Here is a 17,951-nt window from a genome sequence, read left to right as displayed (position 1 = left end):
GGAGGGCTATGGAAGCTCACTCATGCTCAGCCAGAGCAGAGGTCAATAGATTTCTGTGCATTTTAAGATAAGAGATAAGATTTCTTTATTAGTTACATGTACATCGAAACACACAGTGAAATGCATCTTCTTGCCTAGTGTTCTGGAGGCAGCCCGCAAGTGTCGCCACACTTCCGGCACCAACATAGCATGCCCACAACTTCCTAATCCGTATGTCATTGGAATGTGGGAGGAAACCAGAGCACCCGGAGGAAACCCACGCAGTCACGGGAAGGACATACAAACTCCTTACAGACAGTGGCCAGATTTGAACCCGGGTCACTGGCGCTGTAAAGCGTTACGCTAACCACTACACTACCATGCTGGAAGTGGCACTGGGGTGGAGGTCAGACACAGAACATAGAACACTACAGCACAGTGCAGGCCCTTCGGCCCACAATGTTGTGCCGACATTTTACCCCGTTCTACTATCTATCTAACCCTTCCCTCCCAAATGTTAACCCCTCCCCTCCCATTCCTCTATGATTCATGCAGCTATCTAAGAGTCTCTTAAATGTCCCTAATGTATCTGCCCCCACAACCTTTGCTGGCAGTGTGTTCCACACACCCACCACTCTCTGTGTAAAAAACTTACCTCTGACATCCCCCTTATACCTTCCTCCAATCACCTTAAAATTATGCCCCCTCATGTTAGCCATTTTCACCCTGGGAAAAAGTCTCTGACTGTCCACTCGATCTGTGCCTCATCATCTTGTAGAGCTCTATCAAGTCACCTCTCGTCCTCCTTCTCTCCAAAGAGAAAAGCCCTAACTCACTCAACCTATCCTCATAAGCCATGCTCTCCAGTCCAGGCAACATCCTGGTAAATCTCCTCTGTACCCTCTCTAAAGCTTCCACATCCTTCCCATAATGAGGCGACCAGAACTGAACACAATACTGAGTGTGTTCTAACCAGAGTTCTATAGAGCTGCAACAATACCTCGTGGCTCTTGAACTTAATACCCCTACTAATGAAGGCCAACACACCATACGCCTTCTTAACAACCCTATTGAACTGCGCAGCAACCTTGAGGGATCTATGGACGTGGACCCCAAGATCCCTTTGTTCCTCCACACTGTTAAGAGTCCTGCCATTAACCTTGTATTCTGCCTTCAAATTTGATCTTCCAAAGTGTATCACTTCACACTTTTCCTGGTTGAACTCCATCTGCCACTTCTCAGCCCGCTCTGCATCCTATCAATGTCCTGTTGTAATCTACAGCGACCTTCTACACTATCCACAACACCACCAACCTTTGTGTCATCAGCAAACTTACTAACCCACCCTTCCACATCCTCATCCAAGTCACTTATAAAAATCACAAAGAGCAGGGGTCCCAGAACAGATCCCTGCAGAACACCACTGGTCATTGACCTCCAGGCAGAATATGCTCCATCTATCACCACCCTCTGTCTTCTATGGGAGAGCCAATTCAGAATCCACACAGCCGAGCTTCCCTGGATCCCATGCCTCCTGACTTTCCGAATGAGTCTTCCATGAGGAACCTTATCAAACACCTTACTAAAATGCATGTACACCACATCCACTGCTCTTCCTTCTCAAAGATTTCAATCAGGCTCATGAGGCATGACCTGCCCCTCACAAAGCCATGCTGACTCTTCCTAATCAGCCTATGCTTCTCTAAATGCTCATAAATCCTGTCTTTAAGAATCTTCTCCAGTAATTTGCCCACCACTGAAGTGAGACTCACTGGTCTGTATTTCCCAGGGTTATCCCTACTCCTTTTCTTAAACAAAGGAACAATATTTGCCACCCTCCAATCATCTGGCACTACCCCTGTGGCCAGTGAGGACGCAAAGATCTTTGCCAAAGGAGCAGCAATCTCTTCCTTCGCTTCCCGTAATAACCTTGGATATATCCCGTCTGGCCCCGGTGACTTAACTATCCTAATGTTTTTCAAAATTTCCAGCCCATCTTCTTTCCTCATATTGACATGCCCTAGCATATCAGCCTGTTGTATGCAATCCTCACAAACATCAAGGTCTCTCTCTCACTGGTGAATACTGAATCAAAATATTCATTAAGGACCTCCCATACCTCTTCCGACTCCAGGCACATGTTTCCTCTTTTATCCCTGATTGGTCCTACCCTCACTCTAGTTATCATCCTATTCTTCACATACGTGTAGAATGCCTTGGGGGGGGGGGGAGGTTTCCTTTATCCTACTCACCAAGGCCTTCTCATGCCCCCTTCTAGCTCTCCTAAGTCCATCCTTAAGCTCCCTCCTGGCTACTTTGTAACTCTCCAGAGCCCTGTCTGATCCATGCTTTCTAAATCTTAGGTAAGCTTCTTTCATCCTCTTGACAACATATTCTGTCTCTTGTCAACCACGGTTCCTTCACTCTACCATCCTTATCTTGCCTCAATGGGATAAACCTATCCAGAACCCCATGCAAGTACTCCCTAAACAACCTCCACATTTCCGCTGTGCACTTCCCCAAGAACATCTCTTCCCAATTTACGCTCCCAAGTTCCTGCTTAATAGCATCATAATTCCCCCTCCCCCAATTACATACTTTCCCATATCGTCTGCTCCTATCCCTCTCCAAGGCTATGGTAAAGGTCAAGGAGTTATGGTGACAGTCTCCAAAATGCTCTCCCCTCAAGTGATCTGAAACATGATCAGGCTCATTGCCTAGCACCAGGTCCAGAATGGCCTGTCCTCTAGTCGGCCTGTCCACATACTGTGTCAGGAATCCTTCCTGGACACACCTAACAAACTCTGCCCCATCTATCCCCTTTACACAGAGGAGGTGCCAATCAATATTAGGAAAGTTGAAATCACCCATGACAACAAGCCTGTTATTTTTGCACCTCTCCAAAATCTGCCTCCCGATCTGCTCCTCAGTGTTTCTGATGCTATTAGGGGGTCTGTAGAATACTCCCAATAGAGTGGTCGCTCCCTTCCTGTTTCTGACTTCCACTCACAGACTCAGTGGATGATCCCTCCAGGACATCCTCCCTTTCTACAGATATGACACTCTCCCTGATCAGCAAAGCCACTCCCCACCTTTTTTACCTCCATCGCTGTTCCTTTTGAAACATCTAAGCCCCAGAATATCCAGCAACCATTCCTCCCCTTGCGACAGCCAAGTCCCTGTAATGGCCACCACGTCATAGTTCCACGTACTTACCCATGCTCTAAGTTCATCATCTTTGTTCCTGATACTTCTCGCATTAAAGGAGACACACTTCAGCCCATCCAACTGACTGCAATTTTGCCCTTTCAAATGCCTATCCTTCCTCATAGACTTTCTACACTCTGCATCTACTTGCACACTAAATGCACCAACCTCTGACCTGTCACTCGGGTTCCCATCCCCCTGCCAAACTAGTTTAAACCCTCCCCAACATTTCTAGCAAACCTGCCTGCAAGAATATTGGTCCCCCTCCAGTTCAGGTGTAACCCGTCCCTTTTGTACAGGTCGTACCTTCCCCAAAAGACATCCCAATGATCAACAAACCTGAAACCCTGCCCCTTGCATCAATTTCTCAGCCACGCATTCATCTGCCAAATCAACCTATTCTTGCCCTCACTGGTGCATGACACAGGCAGCAATCCAGAGATTACTACCCTTGAAGTCTTGCTTTTCAGCTTCCTATCTAGCTCCCTACATTCCATCTTCAGGACCTCAGCTCTTTTCCTACCTATGTCATTGGTATATGTCATAATCTTGTTCAGCAACCTTGAAGGTCCAATTCTGTTCCTATCTCTTAGATTTTTACGTGATCTTTCCATTTCTGATACCAGTATTGATAGCTAGTTACCTGAAATTGCTGATTTCAATATGGAGTCAGAAGGCTGTTTCTTTGACTGGGTGCCACTGCTGAGTGGTTTATGCTGTGCCACTGATACTGAACCCTCAGGTGCTGGACCCTGACTGGGTCTGCAGTGTTGCAACTGCAACTGGCCTTTGCCTCCATGTTGGAAATGATGGGTTCAAAGTTGTGCACAACACTGTGTGAAGTGGAATTAGGCAATGTACTCAGCATTTCATTGTGAATGCTCATTGGTCTTCATCCACTCTAGCAGCCTCTTTGAATGATACACCCTTCAGGTGTTCCACAAGACTCAGCCCCTCAAAGCCTTTGTGTTTGCTGCCTCAAACTTTAGTGCATCCCTTAGCATGTACTCCTGCAACCTGGGATGTGCTGGGCGGCAGCATTCACCTACAGACATCTCATTCTATTGAACGACCATCAAACTTTGGGCAGACCAAATGCCTCTTTCACCAGGTTGATGATCTTCCAGCAGCACTTCATGATTGCCTCAGTATGTGCCCCTGGGAATAACCTGCAGATCTTAAAGTCCTCTGTTACACAGCTGCTCAGGATGAACCTTGACAGGGACCACAGTATACTTTTCCAGACCTTCTTTATAAATGCACAGTCCCCAAAGAAGTGAACAACCGTCTCATCCTCAGCGAAGTTGTCCCTTGGACAGTGTGCATTGGGAGTGAGAGTCTGGCCGTGCAGTAAGGATCTGATGGGGAGGGCCCCTCTCACTGCCAGCCGTGAGGTCTTGATTCTTGTTGGTGAGTTTTGGAAATGAGGCATTCCCCAGGACGAGGGCAATGTTGGGTAAACTCTTTGCCTCGTTCTCTGGAGTCTTGTGTCAGGTGACATGTCAGACATGCTTAAATTTTCCTACATGGATATCTATTTCCCAAAGTATTGCCTATTCACTCAATCTGGTAATATTCCCTGGTTTTGCAAATCTTGCGTCCACATTGCTAAAAAGGCCTCCCATGTGTCAATCATTGATGAACTTGGCTGTCCATCCCATCATCTGTTTCATTTATAAACATACTGAATAGTAGTGTGTAGTACCACAGGGGTTAAGTTGACTGACATTCCAGAGATCTGGACATTGACCCAAATACATGAGGCCTAATCCCACTGTAAAGGCTGGGCAATTAAAATCTCTCAGTAGCACCTTGTGCCAGTAATGGTGACCATGAAACTTCAGTTTGTTTAAAACCCCAACTAGTTCACTAATGTTCTAACCCAGTCTTGTTCATGTGTGTCCTAGATCCACAGCAATGTTTGGACATTAAACCATTCAATGAAATGGCCCAGCAAGCCACTCAAAGAGTAATGTTGAATATTCATTGAATGTTGATCTTGTTGGAGATGCTCACATCATGTGATTAAAAACATAGCTGGTCACACAACACAGATCCTTGTGGAACAGGAGTTTTTATTGGGTGGAGAGAGAGGATAGTGGGGAGGTTATCTTGTTCCACTCCATACTGTCAGCTTCCAAGTGAGGGAGTTCATTCAGGAAATTTTGTGGTTCTAGATCCCCTGACCCATAGTACTCTTTAATATTGATATTCCATTCACAGACACCTCAGTTGTGTTGTGTGAATGTGACGGAGGTGCAACTCAGTATTTGGTGAGGTAACCCGAAACACGGTTTTACTGTGAAATGGGAAGGTTATGAAAATAACAGGTAGGCTCCCAGACTTTCTTAATATGTCAATTAAATATGTATTTTCATATTTGGACAGTAAAATAAGTGACAAAAGAAAAAAACATTTACATTAGTATGAAATACATGCAGACAAAGTACAACCTCTCAATATTTACAGAATGTGGCTAATTCTGTTTCAACCCAGATAATTGTCCCTTAAATGAAAACATAATTTAGAGTCTTTATCATTGCCATTGATTTTCAAACTGTTTAATTACAATCCTCTGCATTAAGAAGTTAAATCTCTCTGCCACCACGCAGTCGCAGGTTGACAATGATGGTAGAATGTTGCTTAATGCCATAATATTGCAGAGTACGTTCATCTTCAAGTGGCTGTGACTGAAAGGTCAAGTAGTACTGGCTTGGCCGGATTTGCTTCAGAGATTCAACTTTAACTTTTAAACTTGAAACCTTGTCATTTGGCGAAACCTGAATTATCTCGCTACGCCCATCCAAACTGACAAATATCTCCATGGCATTTAGCATGAGTAGCTGAATTTGTGCATTAAAGAAGATCTTGGAATCCAACAAGGTGATCCCTTCATTCAGAATGGCTCCATTGGATACCAGGCGTTGCTGGGAAGCTGGGATGTTCCACTTTTCCTGGATGCTGCGTTTGATCTCAGAGATCTTGTTGTCAATGTTGACACTTAGTTGTAATGAGCTACCATTCAGGGCAGTCACAGTGACTTCAAATGTCTTCACCAGCTGAGGTACAAAAAAAAACAAATCACAAGTAAAATGTATTCCTTTTCGACTTTGGAGAAGACACAGAACAAGAGAGTGAGAAGGAAAACAGCCATTTTCTGGGGGGGCAATGGGTGTCCTTAATGCACAAAATTACATTTGCACAATGCACACTCTTTGTGGAATGAATCGTGGTGGATGAAGTGTGTTGACGTGTGCATTGGGAATGTTAGCTGGAACAATGCAGAACAGACTGATATGGTGTCAATCAGAAGACAACTCTGATTTGACAAAAGTGCTGCTAATTTGGAGCTCAACCCTCCACTAAAGTCCCCTCTTAATGTTGCACATCTGAAGGTACAGTAAGCAAAAGGTGCCCACTTCAGTGTTACTTAAAGGGATTATCAAGTTACGGGTTAGCTGCTGGTTAATTTCACCTGCTGCAGTTCTACAAAGTGTTGTTTTCTTATGGTCCTTGCCAACAAGCAGCTGAGGGAATGGAGCACGAGGAGTAGGAGAAAAAGGAGTCAACTGAAGTGAACCTTTCTGCCTGGCTTTACCTGGGTACAATAGTCGTGCCTGTGGCCTCAACTCCCCATTCATCCACGTCCCAGATACTGTCGTTGCTCATCACAGTATTCCCAAACACATCACTGAAAACATGCCACAGTGCATACAAACCTGCACATTCCCCATGTTCCATCTTCTCCAGGCCTTTGTTTAGCTCAATTCTCCAACCAGTGATGTGTTGGACACTGCTGCATGGCAGGGTGAGGTGGCTGATTTTCAGTACCAGAGACTACAAATGACCTTGGAGGGCAACTTAAGCAGTGCAAGGTCAGAAGGCCTGCAACATATTGCACCATCTCTCCCTGGGCAGTGGCAATCTGGGATATCTGTCAACAGCAGGACACTGGCTGGGTGGCAGAAGTGGGGGAATAAATGTATCTCTACACTCCCTTCTATCTAAACATCATCATTTATTTAAACCAATTACCTGGACATCCCATGCTCTGATGTAAGAGACACAAGGCATGCTTAGGCATTTCCGGGCTTCACTTTCCAACACATTCCAACCATCAGATGAAGCCACATTTCCAGTTGGATCAGCTGGATCAAGAATTATTGGTCTGAAAAATAAAACCATTTCAACAACATTTAACTCTGGGCTGGTGTTTGCTGACAATATAGCGGTGAATGTAATGGTAGCCTTTGTTGTTACTGTGTATTAATCCTGCAACAATTTGTGATGAATGTTGAAATTGCTGGAAGATTTGCACCACTCCAATACTGGCCTTGCAAAATCAACAGCTCGCCATCCACCTCCATGGAGGTTTCCCAGAATTGCTGTATTTGGATATTATTTTCAAATTAAACTTATTCTAGAAAGTTACTGGGACAGCTAAAGCACCTCAGAAGGCCACAACATAAGATGGTATTGACTTGCCAGACCAGGGAGTGTTGTCCATTATGGTATCAAGTGGCTAGGTCAAAAAAAATCATAAATTTCAACAAGTCCTCCCCTACCCATCAAGAAACCAGCACACATCTTCAGTCAGACGACTGTCCTTCAGACTTAGCCCAGGCCCTCTTTGATGCCCATGTTACTTACATCCTACCAAAAAGCTTCCTTAACTTCAGCTCTCCTTCTTCATGTCTTTGACTGTGCAGAGAAGATGTTGCTCCCAAGTCCTTGGGACTATTAAGGAGCAATAAACACCATGGACAAGAATTGTTCAAATGTGTGAGTTAAGATGGGTCACCTTACTTTCACCATCCATAATTGTGTTGTGATTCTGTGCGGCAATTTGTATTTCAACAGCTATGATTTAGTATTTTTATTGATCCAGCGAGCAGAAGAGGAGTCAACCTAAATTGAACCTTTCTGCCTGGCTCTATCCAGGTACAATAGTAGTGTCTGTGGCCTCAACTCTCCTTTCATCAATAGTCCCAGATACTGTGGTTAATCATCACAGTATTCCCAAACAGTACAAAAATAGTTCAGACCAAATGTATCACTGAAAACACGTCACAATGCGTACAAATCGGCACATTCCCCATACAGCATCATAATGGAAACAGAACTGAGCATTAATAAAATGAGGAATGTGTGTTGAGACTTTGAGGCACACTTTCAAAAGGAGAAGTATTAGGGGGGAAGAATGTATGAAGAACTCCATAACATGGGGGTAAGGTGAGAGATAATATTACCTCTGATGGAAAATGGGCAGAAAGTGGACTGGGGACACTGGCTGGAGGAGGTTGTCGAGGCAGCACATGGTGAGGTGATGGAGGGTAGATTGTGGTGCTGATGAGAATTGTAAATAAGGCTGAAGATCTTGAATTCAATCACCTCAGTGGCTAGTTTAGAAATGAGGAACACTAATAAATATTTTCAGATGTTTTAAGAATGTGATGCAATGTAATACTTTGTTGGACCTGTATGTACAGGAGGTGAACATAATTTAAAAATAGGAGAGTAGCTGTAATTGACAAAGTTTGAAGTGTGGTTAGTCATCTTACCTCCTGTTACGGAGTTTCTTGATTAAAAACTCTGCCAAGGTTGTATTATTGACATTGTAGTAGTCAGTCCAGTAGATGCACAGTTTCTGATACTTGCAGATCAATTCCAGGACAGTGCGGAACCCCTCAGCCATGTCAAAGTTCTCTTTGTGATTACCTTGTTCCCAGGCATAGATGGTCAATAGCTCTAAGGCATACTTTGCAGGCAGTCGTGCTCCATTTCTCAGCTCTCGTTTCCGTGGTTTGACATGCTAGAGAAAATTATTGACAAATACAAATAAGCAAATATAATGTTAAACATACTCCTCTATATCCTGTATTTTCAGTTCTATGCTTTTAATCTTCATTATTTTCTGATAACACAGCTTTCCTGAGATTACAGGCTAAGGCCACACCCAGACCAATGGTGACATTACAAATCCATGGGATCATTCCAGAGTGACCCCTGCCTCAACATTTTCATCTCACAAACTGCTGAATCTGCACAGACAAGATGAGGTCTGGGTCAGGACAGTCGCAATCATATTGAATGGCAGGTCAAGCTTGAAGGGCTATGGGCCTACTCCTGCTTCTGTTTTCTTGTTCTTATGAATGTTCTGTGAGTGCCAGGATTATAAAGAGAATATTTGGATTTAAGCTAATTTGTCTACAGCAAGATCCCACAAATGGCAATGATAGAAATGACTAAATGATCTGTTTTTTGTCAGTCAGTTGAGGAGTATGTGTTGTCCAACCTCTAATAGTTTTGCAGTGCCTTCAGTCCAGCTGAGAAGACCATCAGATCTTTCAGCTAAAATGTCAATTGAATGACATTCAGTTATAAATTTGTTTCTGACCATTTCTAGCCCGAAGCAGGAAACATGCTGGGAGGATACACTAGAAACGGGAGACTCAATCTGAAATTGTACCACAGAAATCACCAGCATTTTGCTGCAGAGCTGAGCACACACTGACAGCTCATGGGTTCCCTGAGGACAAAGTTACCTTTCCTGCAATGGCTATCAGGTAGGTCCTGGGGAAAAGAAAATGGCATCATGGTGCAAGGAATTAATGCTGGGGTTGAATCTGCTCTTTAATTTCTTTTGAGTATCTGAATCTTCTATAATGTGTCAATCTCAGCAGATGTACTGGAACGCTCCTTCCTCCAAATTCATTTCAGTGGTTTTGAACAGCACCAGATTCCAGAAAAAGAGAATGAAAATCATTAGTTATTCCAAATATTGGACCTAAATTTCAGTGGGTTCTCCTGTTATAACTCTGACAGGAGATCAATGTAGGTTCCAGAGAAAGAGCAACAATAGAGATTTGACCAAAAGTTTCATTGATCTCCAGAGCACAAACATTCCAGGTCAATTGATTAGTTATTGGTGGAAGCAGACAATATTGCCGTCCAGTAGTTAGAGCTGACATTCAACACCTGCAAGACAAAGATCCTCCACCAACCTGCACCTGCTGCTTTACACTGCCTGCCAATAATAGACATTCACAGGAATCTGTGGAACCACATTTCTCGAGACTACCTCTCAGCAGAGGTACATGTTGTTGATCAAAGTTACCTTCACCTTCGATGCACCAGCACAGCCTTTTGTCAATTTTGTGGAAAAAGCTATTAAACCTCAGATCTTGCACAAAATTCATGTTGTACGAGGCAGCAGTGATCCCTGCCTTCCTTCATGCTTCTGAGACCTAGACTAGCTATAGAAGGCATCTCAAGGCACTGAAAAAAATACCACCAACATTGGCTCTGTAAAATCCTCCAAGTTCACTGGAAGGTCAAGTGAACCAATGTCAGTGTCATCTTCCAGGCCATCAGCCTAGTTATACTGATTTGACCAGGTTGATTAGCCCACATGCTTATCACAACACTCCTGAAACACACAGTATTCCAAGCTCTGTCAAGAGAAGAGATTACCAGGCGAACAGAGGAAAAGATTCAAGGATGTGCTCAAAGCTTCCTTGAAGGAATGCAACATCCCCACTGATTCCTGGGAATCCCTGGTCCGTGACCATTCAAAGTGGAGAAGGAGCATTCAGGATGGTATTGAGAATTTGATGCCTTGCACTGGGAGCTCACTCAGTCCATGATCCCAAGGGACTGCCAAGAAGGTGGAAGCTGAGACATCGAAGCAAGCTATCATTTTAAGTTTGGTACAACAATCCTCCCACAGGCTTTCAATGATTAACAATTATCCTTTTCTTCAGTCACTCACCTCATTGTACCAATATTTCACCAGGCGAATTAAGTCTTTGACTTTTGAACAACACTTTTTCACAAATTTTCTCTGAAGTTCGGTAAAGCAAGGAGAAAATTCTCCGTCTGTGCTCACATTCTTGTTTAGAAATTCGATTAGTTTGAGATGTGCTTCATTTGCATTATTCTGTGCTGCTGAAAGAAATAAAATGATGAATGAGAACATGGTTGAAAGACAAATACTTAATAACAACAGTTCAAATAACTCATCCAAGACCACACAAGCCAGGCACAGTCCTGCAATTTATTGATACTCTCCAGTTTGGTTAACCTCAGCAACACACAAAATGCTGGAGGAACTCAGCAGGTCAGGCAGCATCTATGCAGGGAAATAAACAGTCAACGTTTTGGGCTGAGACCCTTCATCAGAACTCTCCATTTAATCTCAGAGTGGTCTTTCACCTTCCTAAAGGTTCCCACAATGAGTTTGTTGTAGGTTACATAACATTTCCCCGAAGGGATTTTCTGTAAACTTAACCCAAGGTGCTGACTATTGCTGTTTTTAACAAAGGTTTCTGAAGGTAGAACCATTTGCTCTCTAATCATTCCATCTGTGGTTTTGAAAGGCATTTGCTAATTGCTGGATGTCAATGATATATGATAAATAATAGGGTAATCTAATTCATTGTTAATGTTAAAACATTTTATGTAACTGCAACTAATTGTGAGAGCTATGACATATGAGTGAAGCAGAGCTAGAAGGTCGCAGATTTTGGTGCTGATCTCAGTTCGGCTCAGTGTCTTAGTGGAGAGAGAGAGCACGTAAGAGGTATTTGACTTCTGATTACAACCTGAGATTTCTTCTGGAAAATGAACTGTCTGTGACCATTAGATGTAAGCAGGATATTGTCTCCCACCTCCCAACTGGTACATTAACAATATTTAAAAGACACTTGGACAGGTACATTGATATGAAAGGTTTAGAGAGATTTTGGGCCAAATGAGATTAGCTTAGATGGGCATCTTCATCAGCATGGACCAGTTGGGCTGAAGGGCCTGTTCCTGGGCTGTATGACTCTATGACCTTCTAGTCAGCACTTTTGCTATCTTTCTGGAGGAGCAGTGACAGAAAAATTAAAATTACAATTGAGATGCAATAATACCATTGATTATAAGTGACATAACATTGCTGTGAATTCTTACTTAATGCATCATAGGTTGGCAGAACATCAAATGACACACTCTCTGAAGTCTTCCTTGATTTCACTTCAAAGCTCATAGATTTTGGTGGCATGCTGCTTTGCCTTATTGTGGTGATACTGATACCACTGATCTCATACGCAAGGCTTTCAGAACATTTTTCCAGCATTTTCTGAATTTCCTCAAGAACTTCAAGCCTGGTGTCTCTCTGGTCCTGGAAACTCTCGAAGCAACTGAGGAAGATGACAAGATCTGCATCTGAGCAATTTTTTAAAGCTGTTCCTTTCCCTGATGATCCACCCTGTCAACGAAAAACAAAGTTATTTATGATTATTTCAAATATTTGCAAACTTACCCATCCTGGATATATAATACAAAACATGACCATATTGATTCTCTTTAGTCTGGATCTTAATGGTGTTCAGGATGTCTGTATTGTTGCCTTGCGTGCACAATTAACATGGTGGTGTTTGTCTGCCACTTTTCTTCTGAATTTTCCTTTCTTCCTGAAAATCTTGAAGAGTAGCAGTTCAACAAACACTCTTCAAAAATCCCCCAAAGTGGACATGCTCTGCATCATAGACGATAATTGACAGTTCATTATTGGCATCACCATTCAGCCTTGTCCTCACTGGAAGTACACACATGCAGTCTTTCCAGCGAGTGAAGAGGAGTGGGAAACCTATGCAGCTAGTTCCATCCTGTCCAGAGCATTACAGTCAAATTTAACATCTGAATCTATTTTTCTATTTCACTACTTTTCTCAAGATTGGCATTATTCCTTGCATTCTCATTCCATATATTCACTGACAAACTAATAACAAACAACAATTTGTTTAAATATGATCAAGGCAAAGTGTTTCCTTTGCTACTCCCTCAAATAGCCTCAAACAAGGTCAATTTCAATGGATTTAGCTCTTTCCTTTGTACAAGAGCAAATGTGACGGACTTATGGACTAAAATTTGACAAAGGTGACTGCATAGGTGAGGTTGGCTTCCAAGGATGGGAGAAGTATTTCTGTTGGGAAACCTGGAAGTTTGGATTAACCTGTCTGCTGTAGAGCTGTAACAGATTCTATTGGTAATTCGATCTGTTTGACTGGTGCAAGACCATTCACCAGGGACCTGCAACCATTGATATGTCATTTTACTGCTAATGGAGTGCTGCCCACGGTGGAGGAGATGAGCATCCTCAACATGATTGGTAGTGGCAGGGGCAAGGGCAGGCCTGATCTCTGGGGAAGAGGTGGGAGGACTGATGCAAAGCAAATAAAATGAGAATCTTCCATGCTCATTAATATATTTAAGAAGCCAATCCACCTCCTTGTCCTGCCTGTGTTTGAATCATAAATGTGTGGACTGAGATTTGAGATTTTCAAAGTTTTAACATCTCACCAAATCATAATCCACCAATTTTTGAAGGATTAGACAAGAATTCTCTGTCTTTTTTATCACTGAATGAGTAACATTGTGTGGAACTCACTACCCAAAATGGTGGTGGAGGCAGAAACACACATTGCATTTACTTGGATAACCAAAAGAGCCAGAACCTACCAAGTCATGGACCAAGAACTGGGAAGTGGGATTAACCAAAAGTTTGTTTTTGGTTGCATGGACACAGTGGTTGAATGGCCTCCTTCTGTGCCATAACTTGTAATGATTCTATGACATGTGCCTAAATAAAGAAGCACTGGAAGGGTGGTGGGATTGTACTGAAGGAATATCTCCTAGCTTTTCTAAAATTGTTAAGTATAGTTTATTGATAAGTAACCAGATATTTATATTTTAGATTGTAATGTATTGTGATCACCTGGCCAAACTCTGCCCCATCTAAACCTCTGGCACTAAGGGAGTCCCAGTCAATACTGGGGAAATTAAAGTCACACACTACAACTGCTCAGTCGTTCTTACAGCTTTCCATAATCTGCCAACGTACTTGTTTCTCTATCTCCCACTGGCTCTTGGGAGGCCCATCGTATAACCCCATCATAGTGATTGCACCTTTCTTATTCTGGATCTCCACTCATATTGCCTCACTGCATGAGCCCTCCAGGACATCCTCCCCAAGTGTCACTGTGACATTCTCCCCGTTCAGTAGTGCATCTCCCTCACTTCTTTTACATCTCTCTATCATGTCTGAAATATGAATTCTGGAACATTGAGCTGCCAGTTCTGCCCTTCTCTCAACTAAGCCCCATTAGCTCCACCGTGTTCATTAATATGGCCCTAGCAGAGCCAGTTGTGATGCCACTGATCTGGCTGCTGCTGTCATTTCCCCCAGAGGGGATATTTCCCCACCCCCTCAACAGTATCCAGAAAGTTATACTTGTTTGAAAGGGGAACAACCACAGGAGTCTCCTGCACCACCTGCCTGCCTCTCCTGGTGATCGCCAATCTATCTGACTGAACCTGTGGTGTGACCACCTCCCTGAACCTCCTATCTATAACACTCTCTGCCTCCCGTATGCTCCCCTGTGAGTCCAACTTGCTGCTCCAACCGATCCGTGCATTCTGAGAGGAGCTGCAGCTGGACACACTTCCTGCAGATATAATCATCAGGGACACTTGAACTCTCGCTGATCTCCCACATCTCACAGGAGGAGCACACCACTCCACCGGCTGCCATTACTGCCCCTTTAGTAAACTAGCAGACTATGCGGTACAGGGCCATCGTTACTGAGCGTATCTTCTTCACAGGCAGCCCTTCAGAACTGAGGATTTGCTTGCAGCCCTCAGACTCTCCCGCAACTGCGGAGCTGAAGCGACAGCAACCTCTTTATAAACCTCTGCTGCTGGCCCTGCCGTGAAGCCAGCTATCCATCACAGCGCACACTTTCACCTACCAGCAGCACTTCCACCCCAAGGAAGCCCCTCTCAAAATGAGACCACTTCCCTTTTTTTATTTATTGCTAAGGACCTCAAGGCTATGCATTGGGTGCCAACAGAAGTTGCATAAGTGGCAAAATGAGTGCACCACCTTACAAATTACGGCACCCATCTACCCTGCCTGCTTTAGGGAGTTAGGCAGAAAGTTAAAAAGCAGGACCTGGAGGCTTACTCCCAGGGGAAGGGAGTGTGTTTCCCAACATCCTCCACAGAACACACAAAACTGTCGTGGAAACAAGTCATCCTTGTCCTGAGGGACTGCTCAGGAGAGCTGAGGTACATTGGCACGGTTCCCATGGGACCCGCACAGGTCACAACTGACCGAATGTTTCTGGGTGCAAACATATGAGCGGCATCGCACCATTGTTTACAGCGTCTCCTTCAGAGGAGCATCCGCACGACAGTGATGTTCTCCAAAGAAAAAATCTACTTTCCAGTCAATAAGGTCTTAAATCATTGAAAATTCGTAACTTCATCAAAAATATATCTCTATTCATTAGGAAAGAAAGTGCTTGATCTTTTAAATAGTGAACTATCGTAAGCACTAGTCGGTGAGTATTTTTCATTAAAATCTAACCGACTCACCTTAACGGCTCGGATCACTTTAATATTGGGTTGTCTGACGAAACATTGATTCTTTAAAAATTCGCAGATCCTGTGCACTGCATTTCTCACGTCGATATTAAATCCGCTTGGCTCCAAGTTCCTTTTAATGAAGTCGTCCAGCTTCTTGGACTCGATGCGGTACAGGGCCATCGTTACTGAGCGTCTCTTCTTCACAGGCAGCCCCTTCAGAACTGAGGATTTGCTTGCAGCCCTCAGACTCTCCCGCAACTGCGGAGCTGAAGCGACAGCAACCTCTTTATAAACTGTTTGTCCGCCCCTCCTTCAGATCATTCAGCTATCGTGAAGCGTGAGTGCACACCTCCTAATGCATTCGATTTTACGCACGTCACTGCTCCGGGTGTTTGTTTGCAGTCAATAATTGCTCGGAGCCTATCCCATATTTCGATATCCGCGGAAAACTCCACCCTTTCGGTTTCATTTCGTCCTATTGCTGTAAATTTCCAGTCCTGGTTCGTGACTCGCTGTGCGCTGGTCACTTCTATTTATAGCAACTTCCTTTCATTCACTCTCCCTCCAGCTCTTCTGCAACCTGGAATAACATCACAACCCACGCGGCAAACTGCCAAGAAGACCTACCTCTGAAACACATCTTGCAACCCAAAGGGAATTTGTTTGGAAGCCTGAATCCCTCCACCCACCGCTCAGGTGCCCCTCTTCAGGGTTCCTTTCCTCTCCGTTTTTAGTTCCTGTTTCTTTATTTTCCCATGTCCTGCCCGATTGGGATATTCACCAGGCTGTTCCTGAGGCTTAGTCAGATGTGTCCTGCCTGAGCTCAGCCAATGGATCATCTTCCATCCTTTCTGCCTCCCCTAAACCCATCTTGCCCAACCCTTCCCACAAGGCAAGGCCAAATGGCTGTTCCACCTCTCACCCACTGCTTCACTCTGGGCCCCAGGCATTTTCACCTTTTCCCACCACTGCCCAAACCCTAAACCCTCTATTAACCTGCTCCGTCTTACCACTCAGTATTTGGTGCTCACTTTATGGCCTTCTCCACACTATGGGATCCAGAAAGAGCAGCTAAAGGTCCTGTTCACTCAGCAAGTGTGACACCAAAGATCCCACCACTTGTACCTCTTGCTCACGCTATCGCTGCCTCTGACTTTGACCTTGTGCCAATCAAAGACACTTGGGGAACAAGGATTCATCCCTGCACAATGTGGCCTTGCTGCTATGGGAGCCGCAGCCTGGAGGATCCCATTGCAGACCCGGAAGTCTTTCCCACTTCTGATTCTGTCATCACCGTTCACCATCTTCTCTACTGCTGGGCGAGTGGGATGGTCACACTCCAATATTTGGAGCTGGTGGGGTTCAAAAGGTGCTTTGGTAAAAGGAACTACCCCCCTTTGGAACAATAATAGGGGCAGGCACAGTAGTGTAGCGGTTAGCGTAAAGCTTTACAGCGTCAGCGACCTGGGTTCAAATCCGGCCACTGTCTGGAAGGAGTTTGTACGTTCTCCCCGTGTCTGCGTGGGTTTCCTCCGGGTGCTCCGGTTTCCTCCCACATTCCAAAGACGTACGGGTTAGGAAGTTGTGGGCGTGCTATGTTGGCGCCGGAAACGTGGCGACACTTGCGGGCTGCCCCCAGAACATCACGCAAAAAGATGCATTTCACTGTGCATATCTATGTACATGTGACCAGTAAAGATATCTCATAAATGATAGGGTAGTGATCTGTGGCCTGAGATAAAGCTGCTCAGGCTTGACAAAGTGCTGGTCATTGCTTCTCAGTGGGCATGGCGAAGAAGTGGGAGAACAGGAAACCTTGGGGCAGTGCTGTTGGGGAGGGTTTAAGCTGGCTTGGCAGGAGAATGGAAACCTGGGGGTAGAATCAGAATGGAAAAAAGCTAAGCTAGGGGTTTGCATGAAGGAATATTTAGAAAAACATAAAGAAAGGAAGGTGTAAGAATAATAGGAGCAGGTGTAGGCCATTTTGGCCTTTGGAGCCTGTTCCTCCATTCACCTTGATAATGATGGATATTCTATCTCAATGCCATTTCCATACTTTCTCCATTTCAGTGATGTTTTCCCCATTTGTGATGTTTTTAAAACATGATTATCTTAATATCCAGAAATCTATCAACGTCTGTTTTAAATTAACTCAATGATTGAGTCTCCGCAGTTCCCTAAGGTAGAGAATTCCAAGATTCAGTGGTCTCTCTATGAACAAATTTCTCCTCTGCTCAGTCTTAGATGGCCTACCCTTTATTCTGAGACTGTGACCTCAGACTCTAGAGCCCTCAGCCAGAGGAAACATCCCCTCTGCATCTCATCTGCCTAGTCCAATAGAAATCTGTAAG

General features: G+C 44.2%; 1 protein-coding gene across 1 annotated transcript in view; it reads right to left on the bottom strand.

The window, feature by feature from the left end:
• LOC127579193 (uncharacterized) overlaps positions 1-16,904 on the bottom strand; it is a 69,058-nt gene extending 52,154 nt beyond the window's left edge. The window contains exons 1-7 of the mRNA XM_052031801.1: positions 16,726-16,904; positions 15,610-15,910; positions 12,142-12,439; positions 10,958-11,133; positions 8,748-8,998; positions 7,222-7,354; positions 5,783-6,245 (exon numbers count right to left, since the gene is read on the bottom strand). Of these exons, the coding sequence (XP_051887761.1) occupies positions 5,783-6,245; positions 7,222-7,354; positions 8,748-8,998; positions 10,958-11,133; positions 12,142-12,439; positions 15,610-15,910; positions 16,726-16,904 (1,801 nt within the window). The remainder of the gene's footprint in view (positions 1-5,782; positions 6,246-7,221; positions 7,355-8,747; positions 8,999-10,957; positions 11,134-12,141; positions 12,440-15,609; positions 15,911-16,725) is intronic.
• Between the last annotated feature and the right edge of the window lie 1,047 nt (positions 16,905-17,951).

Source organism: Pristis pectinata, chromosome 17, assembly GCF_009764475.1.
Source record: "Pristis pectinata isolate sPriPec2 chromosome 17, sPriPec2.1.pri, whole genome shotgun sequence".
Lineage (NCBI taxonomy): Eukaryota > Metazoa > Chordata > Chondrichthyes > Rhinopristiformes > Pristidae > Pristis > Pristis pectinata.
This window is presented reverse-complemented; position numbering and strand designations above follow the sequence as displayed.